The sequence below is a fragment of the Phascolarctos cinereus genome, unplaced genomic scaffold, assembly GCF_003287225.1.
Source record: "Phascolarctos cinereus isolate Bilbo 61053 unplaced genomic scaffold, phaCin_HiC Scaffold_9;HRSCAF=440, whole genome shotgun sequence".
Taxonomy (NCBI): domain Eukaryota; kingdom Metazoa; phylum Chordata; class Mammalia; order Diprotodontia; family Phascolarctidae; genus Phascolarctos; species Phascolarctos cinereus.
This window is the reverse complement of record NW_027556402.1, coordinates 143466418-143490519: the sequence shown is the minus strand read 5'-3', so window position 1 is coordinate 143490519 and position 24102 is coordinate 143466418. Positions and strand designations below refer to the sequence as shown.

General features: G+C 39.6%; 1 protein-coding gene across 4 annotated transcripts in view; it reads left to right on the top strand.

Moving 5' to 3' along the window:
* Positions 1 to 390: 390 nt before the first annotated feature.
* REST (RE1 silencing transcription factor) overlaps positions 391 to 24102 on the top strand; it is a 30605-nt gene continuing 6893 nt past the window's right edge. Inside the window, exons 1-3 of one of the 4 annotated variants that reach the window (XM_020975308.2) lie at positions 391 to 770; positions 4137 to 5056; positions 11993 to 12076. In XM_020975308.2, the coding sequence (XP_020830967.1) occupies positions 4147 to 5056; positions 11993 to 12076 (994 nt within the window). In that variant the 5' untranslated portion in view covers positions 391 to 770; positions 4137 to 4146. Of the gene's footprint in view, positions 771 to 1076; positions 1171 to 1837; positions 2079 to 4136; positions 5057 to 11992; positions 12077 to 24102 lie in introns of those variants that run through there. The other 3 variants (XM_020975306.2, XM_020975309.2, XM_020975307.2) reach the window with 3 other exon arrangements.

Genomic DNA, 24102 nt, shown 5'->3' with positions numbered 1-24102 from the left:
AACTTTATTTCCTAATCTCTTCTCTTTGGACCCACGGGAAATAAAGATAAGAGCAATGCGGACAGTGCGGTCCAGACCCCGAGACGAACCCCCAGGTGCCACCATGTGCTTGATCTACTTTCCCCCTGGTCCTCCCGATCTCGAGCGCCAAAGAGCCCTTCCCGGACCTCGAGAAAGTGAAGGTGACCGGCAAAGGCTCTTTCCCTTGGCGGACAAGGTGAGGGTCCTGAAGGGCGCCTGCCGGGGCTCGGAATCCGGGCCGGACATCGGCGGCTGCGGAGGCGCCCACAGGACGTTCTGGGAGGCGGGGCGCGCCGCTCTGGGGGCGCGCGCCTCTCGGCTTCGGGGCCGCGCGCGAGGAGGTGGAGGGGGCGTGTCGCGCTGGAGGCGGCGGCGGCGGCGGCGGCGCGGGCGGGTTGCGCCGCGTTGCCTCCTGTGTTGGAATGTGCGGATCGGGCGGCCGCGCGGCACAGCAGCCTTGAGCACTGCACCCGGAGACTCCAGCTCAGGCGTCCCCGCTGCTCCTTCGGGCCACGCACTAGGTCCCAGAGGAGGCAGAAGCTGCCGGAGAAGCCTTCGCAGCGTGAGAACCACCTGCAGCCGGGCTCCCCGGGGCCTCTTCCAGCCCCCGTGGCCTTAGCCCCAACTTTACTCGTTGGTGGCTTTTTTTTCCCTCCTGCGAACAATTCCTGAAACTCCACTCAACAAAGAAAAGGAAAAGGAGGACGCGCACGTGCTGCGCCCCTTCCCCCCTCCCCTCAGGAGCCCCGGTAAGTCGGTCCCCCTCCCCCCCACACCCCGGGCCCCAGCCGGAAGGAGCCGCGGCTGGGGAGGGGGTGAGGGTTCAGGTAGGCTGGCTGCTCGGCGGCGGCGGCGGCGGCGGCGGCGGCGGCGTGGGGGAGAGGAAGGAGGAGGAGAGAGAGGCGCTGTCCAGGGCTGATTTGCAGATATTGCGGCTCAGGCAGCAGCGGCCCCGGGCGGGGTGAGGCCGAGGAGCGGGATCGGGTTACACCCCCGCGGCTGGGAGGGAGGGAGGAAAGGAGCCAGGCTCGAAGAGCGGGGGAGGAGGAGGAGGAACAGCGTAGTGGAGGTTGGGGGGGTGGGGTGGTGTTTGGGGTCCTCGAGGACGGCTGCGGAGCGGGGCGTTCGGCCCGGACTCCTCTTCTCCAGGTGACTCAGTTTCTCCCCTCTTCCGCACTCCCGAACCCGGGGCAGTCGGGGCGCACCTTGCCACCTCGAGGGCGAGCGGAGCTGCTCCGTCCTCTAGTCCTGAAACAAACTTCCTGCCGTGGCCCAGCGCGCGCCTGTCCTCCCTTCTTTGCTCGCTCCTCCTCGGGGGACCCTCGCGGCGCGGGGCGCGAGGACTCGCCTGGCCCTGGCTGGCTCGCGCATACCCACACACTTCTAGGCCCGGCGCCGCCGCCCCCCTCCCCAAGCTCGCGGCCTCCCCGCTCCCCACCCCGCCCCTTCTGCCCGGCCCGGCTCGGCTCGGCCGGGCCCGAGCCGCTCCCCCTGGCCGGAAGGCGCTGTTGACTCGGGGAGCGGACGGGTTGAGTCAGCCCAGGGGCCCGGGCGCCTCCGCCAATGAGGCTGGACAGCGATTTCTGCTGCTCGGGCAGCCGCCGCTCCTTCCCTCCCTCCCACCCCCGCAGCGCCCGGGCTGTCCGCGGCAGCACCATCTCGGCCGGTCGCGAGGTTCCGCTCAGCGCGGCGCGGCCCAGGGCAGGGCGCACGTAGCCAGCCCGGGGCCGCCCTGGGCCCGGCCCGGCCGCCCATCTCTCCCGACGCCCGGCCGTTCGGGGGGCGGGGGAGTGAAGTTCAGAAACTTCCGGAGGGAGAGGCTGGAGGGCGGGCGGGCCCGGCCGGCGTGGGTGGGGGACACCCGCTCGACCCTCGAGGGGTTGCTTCCTCTCCCACTTTATTAAACGCTTTTCCCGGAGGCGCCAAGGCCAGAGCTGGGCCGCTTGCCACCCCCCACCCCCAACCCCTGCCGGCCTTCGCCTTAACCCTCGAGGGAGGAGGATTCTTGGGAAAGCTGAAGGTGGGAGACTGCAGAAGCCCAAGTCTAAAAAGTCCTGGTAAAGCTAACTCCCCGCCTCTCCTTCTTCCTCCAACTAACACATCTCAGGGGGCGCGGGGTCGAGGACAAGGAAGTATGGGGAGAGGGTCTTGGGTAGAAGGGGGGATGGCCTGAAACTTGGGGCCCGAGCCGAGGCAGGGTTTGGGGGTCCACCCAAAGCCTGGGGGCCGAGCTCTGGGGAAATCGCCATCTAGTTTGTCGGCATGTTGGGAGAGAAGGCGGGGGAGAGGAGGACGGAGCCCCGGAGTTTGCAAAGAGCTGCTTTGTGTTGGGTATTTTGAGAAAATGGCCGAATGCCTATTTCAGGCAGGAATGCAGCGGCGGCAGCAGCCGCCGAGGCAGCGGCTGCAGCAGCAGCAGCACAGAGGAATGTCTGCAGCCTCCCGGGCTTGCAGCGCTCGGCTTCTGGCCTTGCTCGAGGGGAGCCCCCCTCCCCCATTCTTAAAAGTTCAGAGTTTGGTTTGGAGGAAAAAGTAGAAAATGTAGGCTCTTAGGGAGCGACGGAGGAATCTAGACGGATGCGGCCGGGAATGCGGGCGAGGTGGGGTTTCCCTGTGTTGGTATTTTGATTAAAAAACTCTTCCGAGGTTGTGGGTACTTAACGAAACTGGCTTTTGTTTGGATACTCGGAGGAAATAGGTTACTTGGGTGCCCCCAGCTCGGGCTTCTGGGTTCTGAACGGTGTTTCCCTGCTCCACCTTTGTTTTCTCAGAAATCGAGGTGATAGTTAAGGAAGGCAAAGCATGTTGAGGTTTGTGGAAGGAGGATAGCCAGACCCTCTAAGGCCAACTTGCTTTCTTGAAGGTGATTGTGCAGTAATGGCTTCCAGGCAAGTAGGCCAAATCCAGCATGCAAAAAAAAAAAAGTTACTCCTGGTCCTGTTGGCTCCTGCCCCTCCTAGGAGTGAAATTCACAGTTGTTTTTTCATCCATGAGGTTTTTAGCCAATCAATATCACACTCCTTTCATAGGAATTGGGGCCATTAACTTTTTTTTTTCTTTTTGGACCAATGGGAGCCTTTAGAAATTAAAACAAACTAGATGGTCCTTTTCACAATAGGTTAGTCATCTGGAATTAGTGATTGAGTTCATATGAAATTCAATTAAGTTGACCAATTATCGCAGTCTTCCACTTTCCAGACTTGTCTGTGTGTATATAATGAATGCACAGCATGGCTTTCAGCGGCCTCAAAGCTTTCTGATTCATGAGACAAATGAAATGTAGAGGGGTGTGAAAGGGAGGAGAGAACTCTACAAGGTTATTGAAATGTTCTGATAATTCTATGAAGTGGAACTACATACCTAAAAAACTGTAAAGAATGGGACAAAATAAGATCTTCCAAGCAAAACCGAAGGATTGTAACTTGTAAACTTTTTCCACCTGAAATTCAGAAGGGGTAGAGTGAAGCCAAGAAGAGAATAAATCAAATAAATGTATATTGGGCATAGACTAAACTTGGTTGGCAACATTATTGAAATTAACATTTTTTTGAAGAGATGATCAAAAAAAATTTTGTTTGGGATATAGTAAAAAAAAGAATTGTGATTTAAAGTATTTTTAAACAGCTTTTAAAATCATTTCTAGTTCTCTTGATTTCAGTACTTCAAAAGATAAGTGATTTTATTGGTCTGGTGAAGATAACATTCCCTCTGACTAGACTTCTTGTGAGTTGCCATAGCCAAAAAGCCATGTTGTAGATAGTGCTTTGAAGGGTGAACATCTCTGAATTTATCTAGGTTGGCCCATCTTCTGCTTCTAGGAAGCTTTAGGTTGTCATAAGTCTTTTGGAGCTGCATTTTGCTAGCATAGACTTCGAAAATTCAAGGTCATGTCCGCTGTTCAATGGTGGCCTTGGATTAAGATTTTCAGAGAAAATTAGAGCTTTTAAAGCTCATAAATTAAAATTTAAAGGGATTAATATATTTGAAGAACTAATTTAAATCTCTGGGAAAGGCAAGATGACTTTAAAGCAGAAGTCGGTTACTTCAGTTTTAGACCTTAAAATTGTATTTCTTCTCACATGTTTGATTTCAGTTATTTTGGTCTTTGCTTATAGAGCTGCTGTTATGGCCACTCAAGTGCTGGGTCAGACTGGAGGCAACGGGCTTTTCACTGGGAATGCCAACATCGTCATGGCATTGCCTAACGACATGTACGACTTACACGACCTCTCCAAAGCTGAGCTGGCAGCACCTCAGCTGATTATGTTGGCAAATGTGGCCTTGACTGGGGAAGTGAATGGCGGTTGCTGTGACTACATGGTTGGAGAAGAAAGACAAATGGCAGAGTTGACCACAGTGGGAGACAACAACTTCTCAGACAGTGATGGGGAAGGACTTGAAGGGGCCCCTGGAATAGAAAGTGAGTCAAATAGACCTGAAAACATGGAATTGGGGTCTTTGGAAATTATCGTGGTTGACCCTCAGACTGTGTATGAATCATCTGTTCCAGAAACTTTTAATTCAGAGAAAGACCCTCCCTCAGAGGCACCATATCAGCCAGAGACTCCTGAGGACAAATGCAAGAGCTTGAAGAGCAAGCCCTTTCGCTGCAAACCTTGTCAGTATGAAGCAGAGTCTGAAGAAGAGTTTGTCCATCACATCAGAGTCCACAGCGCCAATAAGTTTTTTGCAGAGGAAAATGCAGAGAAACAAGCACAACAAGCACAGACCAAGGAGTGCGAGTCGTCTGTTGCTGAAGAAGCGGATTTTTCCAAGGGGCCTATCCGATGCGACCGCTGTGGCTATAACACCAACAGATATGATCACTATTTGGCTCACTTGAAGCACCACAACAAAGCAGGAGAGAATGAGCGAGTCTATAAGTGCATGCTATGCACATACACCACCGTAAGCGAGTATCACTGGAAGAAGCACTTGCGAAATCATTTTCCTAAGAAAGTGTATACCTGCTCCCAGTGCTCCTACTTTTCAGACAGGAAAAACAATTATATTCAACATATTCGAACACATACTGGTAAGAGTGTTTTGTTTTTTCCTCATTCCATGTGTTGTCTTTCCTCTGGGGTAGCCAGGGAGCCTTTTGTCTAGTCCTGGTTTTGCCCCAACTCACTGTGTTTAACCTGGACAAGCGTCTTGATTTTTTCTTTATGTGCTCATCTGTGAAGAGAAGAAGCACATCTAGATAGAGGCCATGTCTTTTAGAGTTAGTGCTGTTTGCACTAATAAACTTTGGCAGGTAAAATAAAATCTTATTAATCAAGACTAACTGGAAGAAGTAGGCTGTATTGAAGGACTTCTAACAAATTAAAAATTCCATTTTACTTTCAAGTACATGCAATAATGTAAACTGAGTGCTCACAATCTTTTTGCATACTGTAAATTTAATCATATGAAAGTCTACCTGTGATGCTTAATTTTTTTCTTCTTTAAGATTTGGCATTCTTCTAGAAATCTCTTTTAGACCATTCATTTTCTTTAGCATAAATCAAGCCCCCCTCCTTTTTAGATAGTGCAAAGGTAACCTTCAGCATTAGTTAGTGCAGCTGTCAAAGGAGAAGCCCCTCATTATTTTACATCAGTTTAGGAAAGACAGACTGCCTAGTGAGTTGGTCAGTGTAAGGAAAAATAAATACCAAATTAATTCTCATTTTGTACAACTCGTGAAATCTCAAAAGGCAGCACTTATCTTTTCATGAATATTATAGTCTTCAGCAATTAACTCCCTGCAAATTTATTTGGGAATGAGATCTTATTTTAATATTCAGTGGTTTGAAGACATCATATGAATGAAACATTGGTTGTTATTATCCCAGGTTTAGACCAGTATCATCTAATATATGTACAAGGTCTTTTTATCATTAAAATTAATTTAACTTTATAAAGAAATGATTGTCACTTTCATTGTAATGAAGTTTTCACATGTCCTTTTTTTTACTCATGGTGTAAAAATACTACCTTTGAGCTTAATTATTAATAATTAAGGGCAGTATGGAGACAGTAAATATTCTAATATATTATTTTTTAGGTTACAAGTGGAAAAGAGCTGGAAAGCTCTTTGTTTATCAACATTAGGTACCCTCTGCAGAATAGACAATTTTCCCAGAAGAGTGCCAGAGCTAAGCAGGGTGATACAAAATATTGAGGTGTGTTGGCAGGCCTGTTTAGAGATTTCCATTTGTACATCAATGGTATTAGTTATGATGTGTATTAAAAGGGAGTCTGTCTTTTAATTCAGGTAAAACATTTCTATTCCAGTAAAATATAGGACTTAAAAGCCATAGCAGATGAGCCACCTTTTTAAAGCAATATTTGATAACTGATACTACATCAGTGCTCCTTTACATGGCACTTTGTAAATTTGTAAAAAATGTTTTCCTCACAACGACCCTGTTAGGTAGTATAGTTAATATGTATGGCTTGAGTAGCCAAGAATAGAGAGAGGTAAGAGGCTTCCAGACCTGAGGAAGAAGACTTTAAGAGGAGAGGTCAAGACTCAAAGATACCTTCTGCAGAGAAGGCTCCCAGTAGTTATGGGAGAGACACTAAAACTTAAGCAAGCCTTCAGTCTTCCCTAAATGGGATTAAGACTGGATTCAAGTCATTAAGGTTTTGATATTAGCTTACTAACAGTAACTGTGGCATAGGGATGAGATCAGATGTGTCCTCCCTAAGAAGATAGAAGAGGGGATATGAGCCTCTCAGTGGTAAAGTGACTTGATTTGTCCAGTTACACAAATGTCAGAACTGACACTGGATCCCGAGTCTTCTGGATTCCTGTTCCTATGTTCTCTCTATGCTTTTATAGTTTTTTGAATATAACACTTAGAAACATGTTGATTTGAGCTTCTACTGTGCCTTACTAACTCTTCAATATAGGAAAATCATTAGAATTGGTTCCTGAATTATGTAATGACTGGAGTGTGCCATATAATTTGTGATGGATGATTTGTGAATATTTTATCCATTTTGTGGCTTGATTGGCTAGTTTAATCATGAGCCGGTTTAGACAACCAGGATTACTCCTGGTCAACCTTTTCCCATCTCCTAGCCAACATCTATTTCCTAGTAGGCAAATTAATTTTAATAATAACTTAAGAAAAATGTAGTCTCATAAATAGGAATCAGTGCATTTCAAAATTTTTTGGATTGTCTTATTTTAGTAACTGTACAGTATATTTTTTAAAAGAATTTATCAAAAACTTACTTGTCAGTGAAATAATAATAGCCAACATTTATATAGTGCTTATTCTGTGCCAGACACTGTGCTTAGTGCTTTACAGTTATTTCATTTAATCCTCACAATAACCCTGGGAGGTAGGTGCTATAATTATCTTCATTTTACAGATGAGGAAACTGAGGCAAAGAGAGGTTAGGTGACTTGCCCAGAGTCCCCACAGCTAGTTAGTGTTTGGGGTCATATTTGAACTCAGATTTTTCCGATTCCAGACCCAGGGCTCTATCTACTTCACCACAATCAAGTTTGCCTAGTTGATGACATTGTCTAGGTGACAGTTTCAATTAAAATACATTCTCTAAGAAAGGATTCTGGATAGTGCTGCAGAATGTTAGTATTATTATTAATTCAGGCTGCCAGTGAGTTGGAAGCAGGGAGAATTGATCAGCTCATAGTTTTTTTAACCACATCATAAAATTTCCGTACCACCTGATGTCAGTGGCATCTGTTGTCTGAATCTGTAATTGAATCTTCATTAAACTTTCACTAGTCATAGCTCAGACTTATTAGATATGATTTTCTCCTCAGTTCAGGATTTGCAGCTGTATGCCTGTTTCAATAGTTGGTTGAATTTCTTTGACTTGTGGACTGCTTATTTGAATACAAACCGGCCTTAGTTAAAATAAGATCTATCAGATCTTGTATTTTCCAGCTAGAAGAAAAACTTGAGAAGTAGATCCCTACCTATTCATGATATATAAATTTTTAGTATTCAAATCTTAAGAAATGCATTCCGTTGAAAGATTTTAAACAATAGATTGGTTTAAAGGATAATTGAAGATCTAACAGCTCATTTTAATTTTGCTCTTAATTTGTTTTGTTGTTAAACATTAAATTCCTTCATGTCAGGCAAAGAAATGGGAGAGATAGATAAATAAGGATCATAGATTTAGAGCTGGAAACACCCCAGAAGTCATTTAGTCTGACACCCTTCCACACCCCCACACTCCCATACTCTGTACCCTACCCATTTTACAGATGAGGATGATGAGGCCTGAGGAGGTTAAGGGACTTGCCAAATCAGTTGTTTTGCATCAGAGGTGGCATTTAAACTCAAGTCCTCTGACTCACAGAGATACTGCTTTTCCCTGTACTGTGGTACCTCTTACAGGGTAGAGTCTGTGCCTCAAGGAACTTATAATCTACTAAGTACACAGCTGTGAGATGAAAGAAAGAATGTGATATTTTTTTCCTGTGAATGTGCACAGCAGGACAGAAATGATTCTCCTTTTGGGAAAGACTTCATTGAAGAGGTAGCATTCAGTTGAAGTTTTAAAGCTGGGCATGAGAAGCTAAGGTGTTAGTGGTAGTGGTAATATTTTGTAGGGTAAGAATTGGTGAGTAGCCTAGTTTGTTTAGAAGTACTTGATAGTATTTACATAGCATTTTCTTTGCTAGTTTATTTTTAAATCTGTTTGGTTCCATTTTATCCTATTTAGGTGATCCGTTGATTTTTATATGTTTTTTTTTATTATAGTACTGTATCATTTATGTTTTTATTATTGAGGATCAACCATTAAACTCTTCTGAAGGTCAGTGGAGTGTAAACATTGCTCTGTCATGGATCATGTTCAGGTTTCACTACTGCCGTATTTCTGGTGATCTTTGGAGATTCTTTTTATTTTTAAAGTTTTGTTTTTTTTAAAAAATTAGGTAGTTGGGGTTAAGTGACTTGCCCAGGGTCACACACAGCTAGTAAGTGTCAGGTGTTTGGTTTGAGGCCGGATTTGAACTCAGGTCCTCCTGACTTCAGGGCTGGCGCTCTATCCCCTATGCCACCTAGCTGCCCCATGTTTTTAAAGTTTTTAGTGTCTGAAAAGGAATAATGCCTGTCTCTCATCTACCTTTCCAGTATTTTGGGAAGTCACATTTTTAAGTACCCTAAGCTCCTAATAGATAACTTTTTAAATTGTTGTTTGTTATGGAAAGCCTCTGTAATTTAATCAGTTCTTGGAATTGGAAAATGGCAGAATACTTGCCTAGATTCTTTCCAGCGATTTGTCCCATCTTCCTTTAAACTGCCAGTTTAGTCCATGCCCTCCATTTTATTGTTTTGTTATTTACATGTAAGTTTAATGGATGATAAAGAGCAAGCTGATTGGAGGACATACTACCCCCCACCCCCATGTTGTACAAATTCACAAATTCTCTCCAAGAGACATTTTCAGCAATGGGAGAATGTTTTCGATTGGAAATCAGCTTATTGCTACCCCTTAAGTCTAGTTAACAGTTGGATTGTCAACATCGTCAGTCTATAGACAGCTTCATTTGTCACTCCTGTTAATCCATAAGTGTTTTTCCCTAATAAAATCTGCCATTATCTTAAAATGTCTCCAGACCAAAGTTCCTATGGCATTGTTGCCACTAAACAAAGCCATTATTAATGGAACCATCCATTCCTAGCTTTTATATATATGTTATTATTTTCTTCCTGTAAGTTCTCCTTTCTCTCTTTTTCTGCTCTCCCATGCTTTTTATTCTCCTCCTCTACCACTTTTTCAGGACAAAATACTAACTTGAATTTGTATTTTGAGGTTTACAAACAAAGTACTTTGCCTTAAAGTAGACTTGCTCTTAATCTCTTTTTTTAAACATGAGGAACTTTGAGGCTTAGAGAACTCAATTAACTTTTGTAAGGTCGAATAGGTTTTAAGTGTAGGAACTCAAATATCTCCAAGTCTAATGGAATAATACATCTTTCCATTATATCAGATAGCCTTTCTGATTGTTTTTACCTGTTATTTCATTAGTTAAGGGTAATTTCCTGGTGTGAAACTACCTCCACAGATACATAACTCTTAAATAACTTGTCTTAAGTGAGTTGCATGGAATATTGAGAAATTAAATGACTTTTCATGATAATACAGCTTAGTGTTTTCAAAGGCAGAACGTGAACTCACATTTTCCAAACTCCAAAACCAGTTCTGTAGCCATTTATGGTATATTACCTCATGACCAGATTGTTGCCTCTAATTATCCTCAATTAATCTAACATATTAATGCTATATTTGTAACTCTAGTATACAGATGTATTTTAATAGTTTCTTTTTTTGTATTTGTATTTCTCAGCACAGTTGTGCTTAACAAATGTTTGTTAATTAAACAGTTGTACTGCTTTTAGGGATGTCAGACATGGTGGTTCCTGGTGAAAATAGAGAGGAGGGCTAGCTTTTAACTCTAGAATCATAGGACATGCATTTAGAGCTGGAAGGGACCTTAGAAGCCAAATCTCTCATTTTTATAGATGAAGAAACTGAAGCTTAGAGGTTAGGTGATTTGCTTTCAAGGTCACATAGCTTGTAAGTGGAATTTGAACCCAAATCTTCTTGATGTTAAGCTAGCTACACTAGGCTATGTCTTTCAATGGGAAGTGCTATGGCTAGTGAGCAAAAGGTAGTAGTAGAAAGATTAGAGTTGAACGGATGCTCTTTTCTTTTACCTTTCCCTAAATGGAGGTAGGAGTGGAGGTATTGGAACTGTTTATCATCTCCATAGCCCCTTAAACGCATAGATTTGTGGAGTTATAGCAAATGGGAAGACAGGTCCAACAATAGAAGTCATAGAAAACCAAAATACTCGTTTTCTTGTGTTCCTGCCTGCCCTGGCCTTCTTAGTCAGTGATAGAAGAATAGTATGAAGGCATCTTAGAAAACATTTGTGACTTAATAGGTGATAAAATTGAGGCCTAGGGATCTTAAATGCTTTAAGGTCACACACACAGTGTGACAGAACTGGCATTTGGGGCTTTTCATCCATTGTTGCCTTCCAAGTCATCTTGAAAGAATCTATATACGTTAACTTAAAAATTATATTAGTCTTATCCACAAAGTGGTTGTTAATACTAATTTATCTCATAAAGTTGTTAAAACTGCTAGCAAAGAAAAATAGTACTTGTATAAGAGCTTACAATATGACTCATGAAGCTTTGCAATGCGCTTCATGAATACATGTCCCAAAAGTCTTAGTGTAGCTTTAAGCTTTAATAATGAAGCTGAGTTTTTGGTGTGCTCTGTACTTTCTCTTGTTTGATCCTCACAGTAACCCTTTCAGTTAAATTATACAAGTGTTATTCCTATTTGATGGGGATATTATGAGGAAACTAAGTTCATAAAGGTTATGTGACTTGCCTAAGGTCAAAAACAATAAGTAGAAATTGAGCCTATATATTCTGACTCCCAAGTCCTGCATTTACTAATTTTAGCTTTTGTAAAAGCACCTTTCTCACAATAAGTCTGAGGTAGGTAGTAAAAAAAAAAAGAAAAGAAAAGAAATTGCCTGAATAATTGTTACTCATAGATACAGGCCTGGTCAAAATCAGATTTTTAAGAATTATATTTAAAAAAAATAGAAATTAAGTTCCACACCTGTGGCAGACCACTTTTTAACTTTATGTTGCTCTGTACTTGCTACCAGATGAGTTATTATTAGATACTTAAAAGTTTGAGGAGGGCTGGAGAACATTTTGAAGGGTGATGGTTTTTATTGTGCTCAACTTTAAAATTTGTTGTGATTTCAAAGCTGATATATGCAGATGCTAAGTTAAATCAAGGAAGATTCTAATAATTCTAATAGCTTACTAGTCACACCAGTGTATCAGTTGTGTTTTGCCTGGGCATAGATGGTGATGAATATTCTATGTATTTTGTCAGTAAGTGATGAATTTTCTATGTATTTTGCCTTTATTGACTTTTCTAATTTATGATTGATTTATTGCAGGTGAGCGCCCATATCAGTGTGCTATGTGTCCCTATTCCAGCTCCCAGAAGACACATTTAACGAGACATATGCGTACTCATTCAGGTTGGTAAGAGTAGGGTGGGGCTTCTGTCATGGTTGGTAAACAACTTTTACGGGGAGATTCTTTTAGAACTGTTACTTCAACTTTTATAAAAAAAAAACATTGAGATGTTTTTATTGGTGTAATCTAATTGGAGTTAAAATAATGACTTATCTGATAAAAGGCTTATGTTTAGATAAGTGATTAGTTGATAAACTAGCAAATTACTGAAGCAGCTAAATGATATGATTGATGTCTTTATGTTGTAATTAAACTAATCTGTGTCTCCACCTAGTGGACACAGTCACATGAAGTTTTTCCTTTAATTCAATGGATGTATGGTAACTTAGACTTTTGTGAGTAGGAAAATAGCTTTAGTATGTAAAATATCTTTAATCTCAGTGAAATAGGTCCTTCCACCATTGAGGATTACAGCCCTTCTAATTTAGCAGATTCTTAGGTTAGCAGAATCTTTGAGAGTTGAGTGTCTGTCATTATATTTGCAACCTAGTTATGAGTCTCTCTGAACTTAATTAGGCAACAAACTTAATCTCCCCACAACTGAGTCATTTCCAGGTTAGTTGGACCTGCTAGAGCTTGCACTCTAATGGTACATAGAGTTCAAGAACCCAGGTTCACCTTCTTGCCATAATGAGGCATCAAAGCAGGACTTAAGTAAAGGATATCATTGAAGATAAATAATGGATTACTGGTTCATTTGGATCACTGAGTTGCATGCTTTTGGAAATCTTTTTAAAAAATTAAGTCAAAACAATTTTTTAAAAGAATCAAGTCAAAGGGGTTACAAATAAGTTTAATGTTAACCTATATAATAAAGAGCTGTGAAAAGACCATAGTTCTAATAAAAAGGAATTCTCTGTCTTAGAATATAAGAAGGTATGTTGCTTCTGTCATGTGCTACATTTTGGAGATATTTTTTATGATTTCTTTTTAGTACAGTACATGCAGAATTTTGGGGTTGTGGGAACAAAACTATACTGATGTTCTGATGAAACATGGAAAGTAATATGATATAGCAGGAAAACATATGCTGGTTAATACTTGTAGTTGTAGAAGACAAAGGAGATACAAATTAAGTTATTAGATTGAAGAGCTTTATAATTTAATTTATATGTCTTATTTTTCTGATGCCTTTTTTAATATATCATTTCCAAAAATACTTTTCTCTGTATGTCTGCTTGATGATCCTCTTGTTGTAACAGAGAAAGAAAAAAAAAGTTAATTAATCTGTACATCATGCACACCTTGTCTGATATTATATGCATTTCATACACATAGTTTCCTACTTCAAAAAAAAAAAGGAAACGGGCACAGTGCTCCAAGCTTGGTCATTATTATGCAGCGTTCAATTTATTTTTTGCCTAAAATTCTTGTAGTCATTGTTCATATTGGTTTTCATGGTTCTACTTTGTATCCGTTCAAATAAGTCTTCCCATACTTTTGTGAATTCCTCATTTACCTTTTCTTCAGACAGTAATATTCCACTGCGTTTAGGTGCAACAAGTTGTTAAGCCCCACCCAGTGGGCATTCTCTTTGTTTTCAGTTCTCTGTTACCACAAAAAGTGCTGCTCTCAAGAGTTGGGAATCTTTCTTTCTGTTCTTGACCTCCTTGGGGTATATGCCTCGATAGATCTCTGGGTTAAAGGGTTTGGACATTTTTAGTCATTGTTGGCTCTACTAACTGTATTAGTGTGCTAGCTGCCTCTTTCCAATGCTTACATTTTGCCCTTTGTTATCCTTGACAACATGATGTGTGTGAGATGAAGCCTTATTTTGATTTGTAGTCCTCTTTATTAGTGATTTAATAGTTCTGAAGTCTTTTGAGAGCTCTCTGTTTATATATCCTTGGACCACTTGCTTCACCCTTGTGAACTCTTGAGTCTTAGATATTCATGTTAATACTTTAGCCAAGCTGAGAGAGAGAGAGAGAAAGAGTGTGTGTGTGTGTGTGTGTGTGTGTGTGTGTGTGTGTGTGTGTCTTGCCTAGTAGTCTCTGAAGTACTTAGGTAAAATTGGCTGTGTTGGCCTCTGGGGTAGGCTTAGCATGGTGAATCCTCAGTGAAGGGTCTCTTCTCAGGTTTACAACCTCCTGAACTGGTTGACTGGGGGTGATCAGACCCTGGAAAACCAATTTCTAATAACAAAAGCCATGAAATTTTAATAGATAAGAATGCCTGTTGATAATTTATAATGGGAACACTAGGTAATGTGATAATAAGTACTGGTCATCTGTAAAGTGTGCTCCCTCTTGATGATCAAGTCTATTTAGGAGACCAAATTTAGATTAGAATGTTGTTTGGTGAGCAAAGAATCAGGAAAAAGAGCTTGGATGTTGCTGTGAAAGAACGTTTACACTGTGTGAATGGGAATATAGATGTAGAGCTAGAAGGGACATAACCTGCACTGTATATACTCTTACGTATGTACTTTTGGGGTAGGTAGTTCTGCCTAAATCATTTGTACAGCTCTTGAAATCATAACACCAGGCTTCTTAGACAGTTCTACTGATACTAGAAAGTTTTTGCAGCCCAGATCCATGTAGATTACCAACTGTGCTAATTCTTCATAACATTGTTTTCTCCTTACTAACCTGATACTTTTTTAAATCCTGTATTATTTTTAGTAGGATTTTATGGTGACTTTCTGTTTCCACATGAAAGTATAAAGTTATAACTAATCACATACATTACATGTTCTTGTTTTGGTTAGAGATTCGAATGTTAACCTTATCCCTGAATTTTAGGGTGTGTCTTTTGGGGGGGACACCTGTAGTCCTTAGAAGAATTTTTTTAGGAATTAGTAGAAGGTTAGGGCTATTTGAAAATAATAAAAATGATTAAAACTTGATCAACTCCTTCATTTTTCAATTAGAATCCTGACTCCACATTTTATAAATTAAATTTGTATGTGTTTTTTTAAAGAAAGCGTTGCAAAACTATTTTAAGGTTTGCCTTTTGTTGCAACATGCAGCAGCATAGACATTCTGCATTTTGGTATTACTCTTTATGAACAGTATTGATACTGGCAAACTATAAGTGCGTTACAGAAAAAAAACCCACACGCTATGAGTTACTTAAAATTTTTTGCTTTTGGGGCAGGTAGGTGGTACAGTGGAGTCCAGAAGTCAGGAGGACCTGAGATCAAATGCAGGCTCAGACCAAACACTTGACACTTAATAGCTGTGTGACTTTGGGCAAGTCACTTAAATCCAATTGCCTTAAAAAAAACAAACAACTTTGCCTTTATAATTTAAAGGAACACATAATAAAAGGTGTATTTCACTTAATGTGACTTTGTCCCTGTAGTATCAATTTAGAATTTATATTCATTCATACCACCCTTCCAGTTTCTAAGTGTTATCTCTTAGGGACCATTAAAGTTTTTGGCATTAGAATATGCGTATGTTGTGGTTAAAGTAAATTTTCCAGTAATTAGGTCTTTAAGAACCATTTAAAATCATTTTCAATTTAAAAACCTGTCTAAAATCATCGTGCACTTCCCTACCGTAACCAAAATGTATTTATACTTAGTATAATGCACCTTTTGTCAGTGATTCAGTATCACTATTATAAATTTTTTCAGGGGGTTAGGCAGTGGGGTTAAGTGACTTGCCCCCAGAGTCACATAGCTATTAAGTGTTATGTGTCTAAGGCCGAATTTGAACTCAGGTCCTCCTGAATCCAGGACCAGTGCTCTATCCACTGTGCCACCTAGCTGCCCCTATAAATATTAAAGATACATTTTTTGATGTCTTTTGCTTAACATCAACTACATTTCCCAATGTATCTTCCCATCCTCCCTTCCCTTAATAATAAAGAGTAAAGAGGGGAAAAAATAGTCTAGCAAAAGCAGCCCTACAAAAAACATGAAAAAGGCTAACATGATCTTCTCTTCACTTTTCCCTCTTTAAAACCATCAGAATGGAACCTATCTGTGGTCAAGGTCCTCTATTTTTCTTTTTTAATTTCCTCAGTATCCTTTAAGGGCATAAGATTCTGAAGGAACACTTCCTTCTTTTCTATTAGGAGGTTTGTACTGCGTCATCTTACAGTTCCTTCTTGAAGTGTTCTGGTCTGAGCCTTGCTTTCACAGTGAGTTAGTCTCTTCTGGCTGCTGCCATTCCTTGGGGTTTTCAGGGTCCCCACCCTGGGACTTTCTTAGTGGAGCCCTCTACTCTTGCTGCTTCTGGACACAGTGCTTTGTAGAATACACGTGTGTCTCTAATCTGTCTTGTCAGTTTTTGTGTCGTTCTGGGGTGGGAGAAGTCATTTCACGTAGTTTCTCATTGAATATCTTGATTAATTATCTTTGGGTACAAATCAAAAGTTTTTGCTGCAGCGGGTTTGTGGGAGGTAGGCATATAGAATATATCTGCTTCTGTTTAGATAATCATCTTGACTGGGTCTTTCTTTTTATCATTAGCCTTTTTGGGTCATATGCCTAGCCAATGGAATGTGTGGGTTAGAAGTTTTATGGATCTGTTACTTTTTCTCATAATTCCACATTGCTTTCCAGAATACTTGTACCAGTTCACAGACAGCTTCACCAACAGTACATTAACATGCCTTTCTTTTCCACATTCTGTCCACCATTGTTTTTTCCCATCTTCTGTCATTTTTAAGAGTTTACTGTATGTGAGGTGAATTTCACGCCAGAGTAATCTTGATTTATAGTTCTCTAAATATCAGTAATTTAGAGCAGTGGTCTCAAGCGTGGATAGAATGGAGTCACTAAACTTATGTGCGCATCCTGCAGTCATGTGTAGACTTAGGAAAATAAGTATTAACATTATCTATGTTTTATTGTAGTTTATTTTGTTAAATATTTCACAATTGCATTTTAATGCATCTGGAGTGTTGTGGTGCTGGTGTTTGACACCTCTGATTGGAGCATTTGTTGAGGTCAGGCCTAATGCCTGCTCAGTTTCAATTTTAGGAAAACTAATCCCTGTTATGGGAAAATAGAGATAGTCTGGTTCTATCACAGCATCCTTGTATTTCATTTTTTTCCGGGTATTCATGTACTTCTTGTGGAAAAATCCATTTCTTTCATATTATTGCTCATATTCTTTAATTCCTTATCAAAGTAATAACTATACTGCTATATTCATGTAACACAATTTGTTAAACCATTCCCCAATTTATGGGCACCCACTTCATTTCCATTTCTTTGCTACTACAAAAAATGGCTAAAGCATGTGGTGACTTTTACGTAAGAAATGCCAAATGGAGTATTATTGACGGTACCTGATAATTAGAAAAATGACATGAACTGATCATGTGGTATGAGAGATCAAAAGCAGATGGACAGATTCAAATATACGTGAAACATAAAAAGACCGCAGACCAAAGACCGTTTAGCACCTAGGGTAGGTCCTCTGTATTACTTATGGGAAAACATAAGCAAGAACTGCATAAGATGAAAAGGTATGGATGGGCTCATAAAAAAAATCACCATCAATTAAGTCCCTAGCTCTTTTTTAATATGCGCTATTGCTAAGATCTCTTTCGTCTTGTAACTTCTACGGCGTGGAACTTTAGTAACTAGCCTGTCTTTACTCAGGAATCATTTTATTGGACAGGGAACCTAGAAATTCCTCTGTTAAAACTTAGTATCTCACGATCTATTTTTAAAAATAATTTTTATTGATATTGGTGTTTGTTTTTTTTCACATCATCATAGTTTTCTCCAGTACTGCTTCCTATCCTCTTCACAGAGAGCTATCCCATATAACAAATAAATTTTTTTGAAAGACAAAAATGTCAAAATACATACGGTACATAACGTGTGGACCTCCTACCTCCAGGAAGGGGTGTATTAGGAGTGTTATCTCACACTCTCTTTTCAATCCATGTTTTTTGTTTTTTATAATTTTGTAACATTCACTTATGACTCATGTGCTTGCTCTTTGCATCTTTATTATTGTCATTGTGTATATTATTTTCTTGGCTCATCATATTTTACACTGCATTGGTTCATGTAGATCTTTTCCTGTTTCTCTGTATTCATCATACTCATCACTTCTTACACAGAGTAATATTTCGTCATATTCACATTCCACAGTTTGTTTAGCCATTCACCAGTCAGTGAGCATCTACTAAGTTTCCAATTCTTTGCTGACACAAAAAGCACTGCTATAAATATTTTGGTGTATATGGAAATTTTCTTCTTTTCAGTGACTTCCTTGGAGTATCATCTCAGTAATAGAGTGTTGGGTCAGTGGATATGGACATTTAGTCACTGTATTTGCATCATTCCAAACTGCTTTCCAGAATGATCGTGGCAGTTTACACCTCCATCCACAATGTACCTTGTCTGTCTGCCCATAACCTCTTCAACGTTGGCTGTTGGCATCTTTTTGTTATCTTTGCTAGTTGGCTGAGTGTGAGGTGAAAACTCAGGGTTGTTTTGATTTGCATTTCTTATTATTAGTGATTTGGAGCATTCTTTTATGTGGTTGTAAATACTTGGCAATTCTTTTGAGTACTTAACTGTGTTGTATGGAGTAGCACTTATGTATGAGAGTGGCTTGTAGTCATATAGGCATACAGTTATCTCTTTCACATTGCAGGTGGGGGGGTATTAGGGGTTAGGGGCGCATCAACCCCTTGATCTGGAATGTTTGTATAAAATATTTTGGCCTTCCTTTTGTGCCAGAGAAGAAGTCTGAATTATTATGGTATTGAAAGATAAACTATGTTGGTATCATATACTACTGTGCATTTATTTTATGTATTTCTGAGTTTCTAAATTTTTTTTGTCATCTGCTGGCCTTTGCATGTTGTCTGTGTCTTCAGCAAAACTCCCCCAAAATTCCCATTTAATTTCTTTTGCCAACTCATGATATGTTGAAACCTCAATGGGGAAAATCAAGATGTGGAAGGGATAACTATATATGACTTTTCTTGATTGATTGATAGATTGTATAGCTTGGATACCAAACCCTTTTTTTCCCCCACTTGACTGCTTTCCTCATCCTAGGTGCATTAATTTTATTAGCAGAAGCTTTTCAATTTCATGTGATAAAAGTTACCTGCCTCATCTTTTGTAGCTGCCTCTATTCCTTGTTTGGTAAAGAATTCCTTTTCTATCCATATCTGAGCAAGGTATATAATTTGCTTCTCTTCTAATATATTAATGTCACAATCCATTTATAATAGATTTAATTATTGGCTTTATTTTATATTCAGGCAAAATCTGCCTACCTGCAACTTCTGCCTATCAGTCCTAGTTTATATCCACTGGAGCCACACTATTAGGATTAAATTCAGTGTTAATCTTCAAAGAATTTGAAGACCATGCTTATCTCTGTTCATCTTCGCCTATCCTCCTCTCTACCATTCCCTTTTCTTTCTCCCTTTCAGGCTAAGCATCTTCCACTCCCATTTGCTCTCCTGGAAGAATACTCTCAGAATTGAACATCATAACCAGATAGAGCTTGATTAATGCTTGGTGGTTACTTTAATTCCTTCTCTTGTCCTGGGCATTTGGACCAAGGCCTGTGTTCTGCAATTTAGACTCTTGATTAAAAAGTTGCTTAGAGCACTGAGAAGTTAAGTGACTTGGCCAGCGCCGCAGCCAGCATGGATCCAAGGCATGGGATCTCTCTGACTCCAAGGATGGCTGTCTCCCTGAAACTTAAGCTGTTATTAATGGAGTGATTGACAGTCATAGTACCCTGGGCCATATTGAAGTGTTGAAATCAATTAAACCCCTCTGTCTTCTTAGGAGTTAAATTTGTTTGGTGTAGGACTTTATATTTATCCTGACTAAAATTAATCTTGTTAGATTGACCTTATTTCAGTCTACTGATTTTTTTGAATCTTAATTCTCTTGTCCGTGTGAGCATAGTTTTGTATGGTGCCTGGCATATAGTAGGTACTTAATGAATGTTTTTGTTGAATGACTTTGTGTCTATTAAAATCTGATAAGCATGTCCTCACAAAAAAAATTGTTGAACAGAAATCTCGAAGTTTCTCTAGTCTGACTGACATTTTTCCAGTCAGTAATCCTTTGGGTAGTCGATCAGTTCTGCATCTTTGTAACTGTATAATCTTGCCCACGTATTTGTGCTTTGTCTAAAACAGTCTCATCATTTCTACTGGCCAGGCATTTCACAATCCTTAAAGGTTCCATGATTTAGTTCATCTCCTGTCACTGACTGGTGTTAGAACCTCTCTAAAGAAGGAGTAGATAGGTTTTATGCGTTGCTGCAACAAAGAAATTCATTGGCTTGTAACTAACATAGTGATCAGTCTTTCTGTACCTAGCTCAACTAGACTTCACATAACAGAGATATTGTCTTTTTCTGTAAATATAGTCTTCAGGAATACCTAGTGATGAGTCATCAGCGGTAAGACTTTATATAAGTGGAAGTTACCCTCTTAGGTTATCCTGGTAACCTTGTTTTAAAAAACAAATGAGGTTACTTTGCTATGAAATTTTCTCTGAGTGAAACCATTTTGAGTTAGTCATTAAAAGGTTTACAAATAATTTGATAATCCATTTTTGAGTTTTGCCCGCTGTCAAACTTGTCTGTAGTTTCTGGACACTACCTTTTTCTCTTGGAAATTTTCCTGCCTTAACTATTGACTTCATTGGCCGGGGGGGGGGCGGGGAGAGTGAAAAGATGAACAGTGATCAAAAGAAGAAACAAAAATTTTGTCAGTAATCCTTGGGAAAAAGATATAATCACGTTCTCAGACCTGTCAAATTGGCGGAATAAATTTAAAAGTTGCCAAACTTATTTATTGTGGGGATATAGAGAAATAGATTGCCACCATTGCTAGTAGAATTGTAGACTTACTTGAATATACTTAAATATACAGTAAAAAAAAGTTACAAAGATAGATATATTTCATGATTCAACAATTCAATTGTTGGGAATGTTTCCTGAAAGTGTTAGTAGAAACTACAACAACAAAAAAAGGTATCTGTTTAAAGATTTTCATTTATTCAGTTATGTCTTCATGGCCCAGTTTGGGGTTTTCTTGGCAGAGATACCAGACTGGTTTGCCATTTCCTTCTCCAGCTCATTTTACAGATGAGGAACTGAGTCAGATATGGTTGAATGACTTGACCAGGGTCACAAATGAGTTTTCCTGACTCCAGACCTAGCGCTTTATCCCACTGTGTCATCTAGCTGCCCAAAGATGTTCATAGGATTATTTGTAATTACAAAAAACATGGGAAGAAATCTTATTGCCCAATCAAGGGGGAACTAGATGAACATCTGTTAGTATTAAGAAATATGAGGTTGATAAAGAAATATGGAAAGATCTTTAGGTAAAGGAAAAAACAGAAAAGGGAATGGGAAGAAACAACAAATCCCTATAGACACTTAGATGGAATGACATAAAAGTTATGACATTTTATGGTTTGAATTTCATTATTTTTTGGGGGGGGCTAGGCAGTGGGGTTAAGTGACTTGTCCAGGGTCACACAGCTGGTAAGTGTTTTTATGTCTGAGGCTGGATTTGAACTCAGGTCTTCCTGAATCCAGGGCCAGTGCTCTATCCACTGTACAACCTAGCTGCCCCTGAATTTCATTTATTTTAAATATAAATAGTTTTGAAGCAATTTTGTATAGTGTGATATTCATATAACTTTTGAATAAAATTATAATCAATGGAATAAAATCAGTGATTAGGCTAGGATTTAGATAGGCCTAGATCTTGACCTCGTTGAATTAGTGGTTACTATGTCCTATCTGATTATTTTGAAAATATTTTAACTAATGCTTACTCAAAAAGTTGTATATATTTTTTAACTATATTTTTCCTCAAATTCTTTCACGTACATACTGGTATTTTGGAAACTCATACTTTTCATATTAGGATTAAGCGTAGACGTGACCCTTTGGTAATGGCTTGAGAAAGTACTTAAAACCATTTCTGTGTATTTTCAATAGGCATCCATTATTGATTATGACAAAATATGCTTACACAGAGTTTATTGGCTTTTGAAAGGGTATTATTAATTACTAATATTGTATATTATTTCTACATGCATCTCTTTCAAGGTTTGAAACTATTATGTCAGTCTTCTTCATTGACTGTATAAGATATGTTCAGATTCCTTAGCTATGGAAATAACTGCTTTTTATGCCTTCATGAGGGTTTTGTGTATTCAACATCGAACCATATAACGTGTTTTGGGAATATCTTAAAGTAGCTTTTAGCATTATGGATGTATGTGCTTTATTTATTCATTTTTATTACTTGACTTGAATTTGTTAGAGTCAGTATTTTGATAATTATTTTACCATTACTCATATGGAATTTTGTCTTAATGTAAGCAAGTTTAATGTCTTAAATAGTTTTGAGGCTTCCATTTTTAGCTTTAATTGTAGATTTTAAATTCTTTTAGAGTTTTGAACAACGTTGATTTTTTTTGAGACTGTATGAATATTCTGTTTGATCAATTGTTAATTTCCATTTTTCTACAATGCATTCCAAAGGACCAGTTGGGTATGGATACCATTTGGTAATATTACTATAGAGTGATCTAGATGGGTATGTACTCTGATAGAATGTGTGTTACTCTATTGCTCTTTTTAATTTTTTTTTGGTACTGTTTTTCAATGTATTTGTGATTGTATTTTTTTCCTAGCTTATTCTTTTATTTGCCGTATTTACTTGTGTTTTCCCCTGAAAATACTGCCTTACTTTCAAAGTACCCTCCCATCTTCTATTTAAAATTTTGATGAACCTGCCAGAAGAGAATCCTTTTAAATAGGATTCAGTTCCGTTCAATAAATATTGAATAAATATACCTCTTGTATATGGTGAATATGGTGTTGAGAGAGATTAGAAAATTTTGATATCCCTGTCATAGCTTCATAGATTTAGAGCTTTATGGAACTTCAGTGATTGTCTACAACTAATTCAAATCACCCATCTTACCAAAAGTGAAACTGAAGTCACATAGGTAATGAACATCGGAGGAAGGAAGAAACAGGACTGTTGACTCCAGAACCAGTGCTCTTCTCTATCATCTTGCCTCCTTTGGGGGCTATCTAGCAGGGGAGTAAAACATGGTTAAAATATACAGTATTGCACATTGAGTTCATTACAAAATGGAAAGCAAAATGTTTTGCAAGTTCAAAGAGTAAAAGGATATGATCATATTTGAGAGTGGGATAAAATATTTAAGAAGGGTTTCAGAAAGGTGCTATTTGAGTTGGAGTTTAAAGGATGGGTAGAAATTTAGTAGGTTTGATGTTGTTCAGAAGTTTTTCAGTCATATTCAACTCTTCATGAACTCATTTAGAGTTTTCTTGCTAAGGATGTTGGAGTGGTTTGTTAATTCCTTCTCCAGCTCACTTTACAGGTGAAGAAACTGGGGCAAACAAGGTTAAGTAACTTGCCCAGGGTCACACAGCTAGTAAGTGTCTCAGGTAAGATTTGAACTCAGGAAGATGAGTCCTTCTGACTCTAAGCCTGCCATTCTATCCACTGTACTACCTTAGTCCCCTAGCAGGTTTGATAGGGAAGAGGATATTTCTAGGCATGTGACCTTAGGATAGAGAGGTAGGATAGTTCAGCGTTTTTTAAAATTTTCCTTTTTTTAGGCAATTGGGGTTAAGTGACTTGCCAGGGTCACACAGCTAGTATCAAGTGTTTGGTCTGAGGCCGGATTTGAACTGAGGTCCTCCTGACTTCAGGGCCGGTGCTCTCTATACACCGTGCCACCTAGCTGCCCCTGATAGTTCAGCATTTTAAAAGGATTGTTGAACGCCAGGCAGAGAAATGTGACTTGCTCAGTAGATATTAGGGAGCCATTGTTGATGACTGAACAGGAGTGGTTTGACTAGAAGATTATGAAGATTAGAATGGTTTTGGTTTGAAGAATTAATTGAAACAGGGAGAAACTAGAGGTAAAAACTATTAGGAGGCTGCTGCAATAGACCAGGTATACAGTAATGAGAGCTTGTGCCAAAACTTCTTTGTGGAAGGGTTAAAGCCAGTGAAATGAATACGATTACTGAGGTAGAGAGTGTAGAGAGAGAAGAGAAGGAAAAAACAG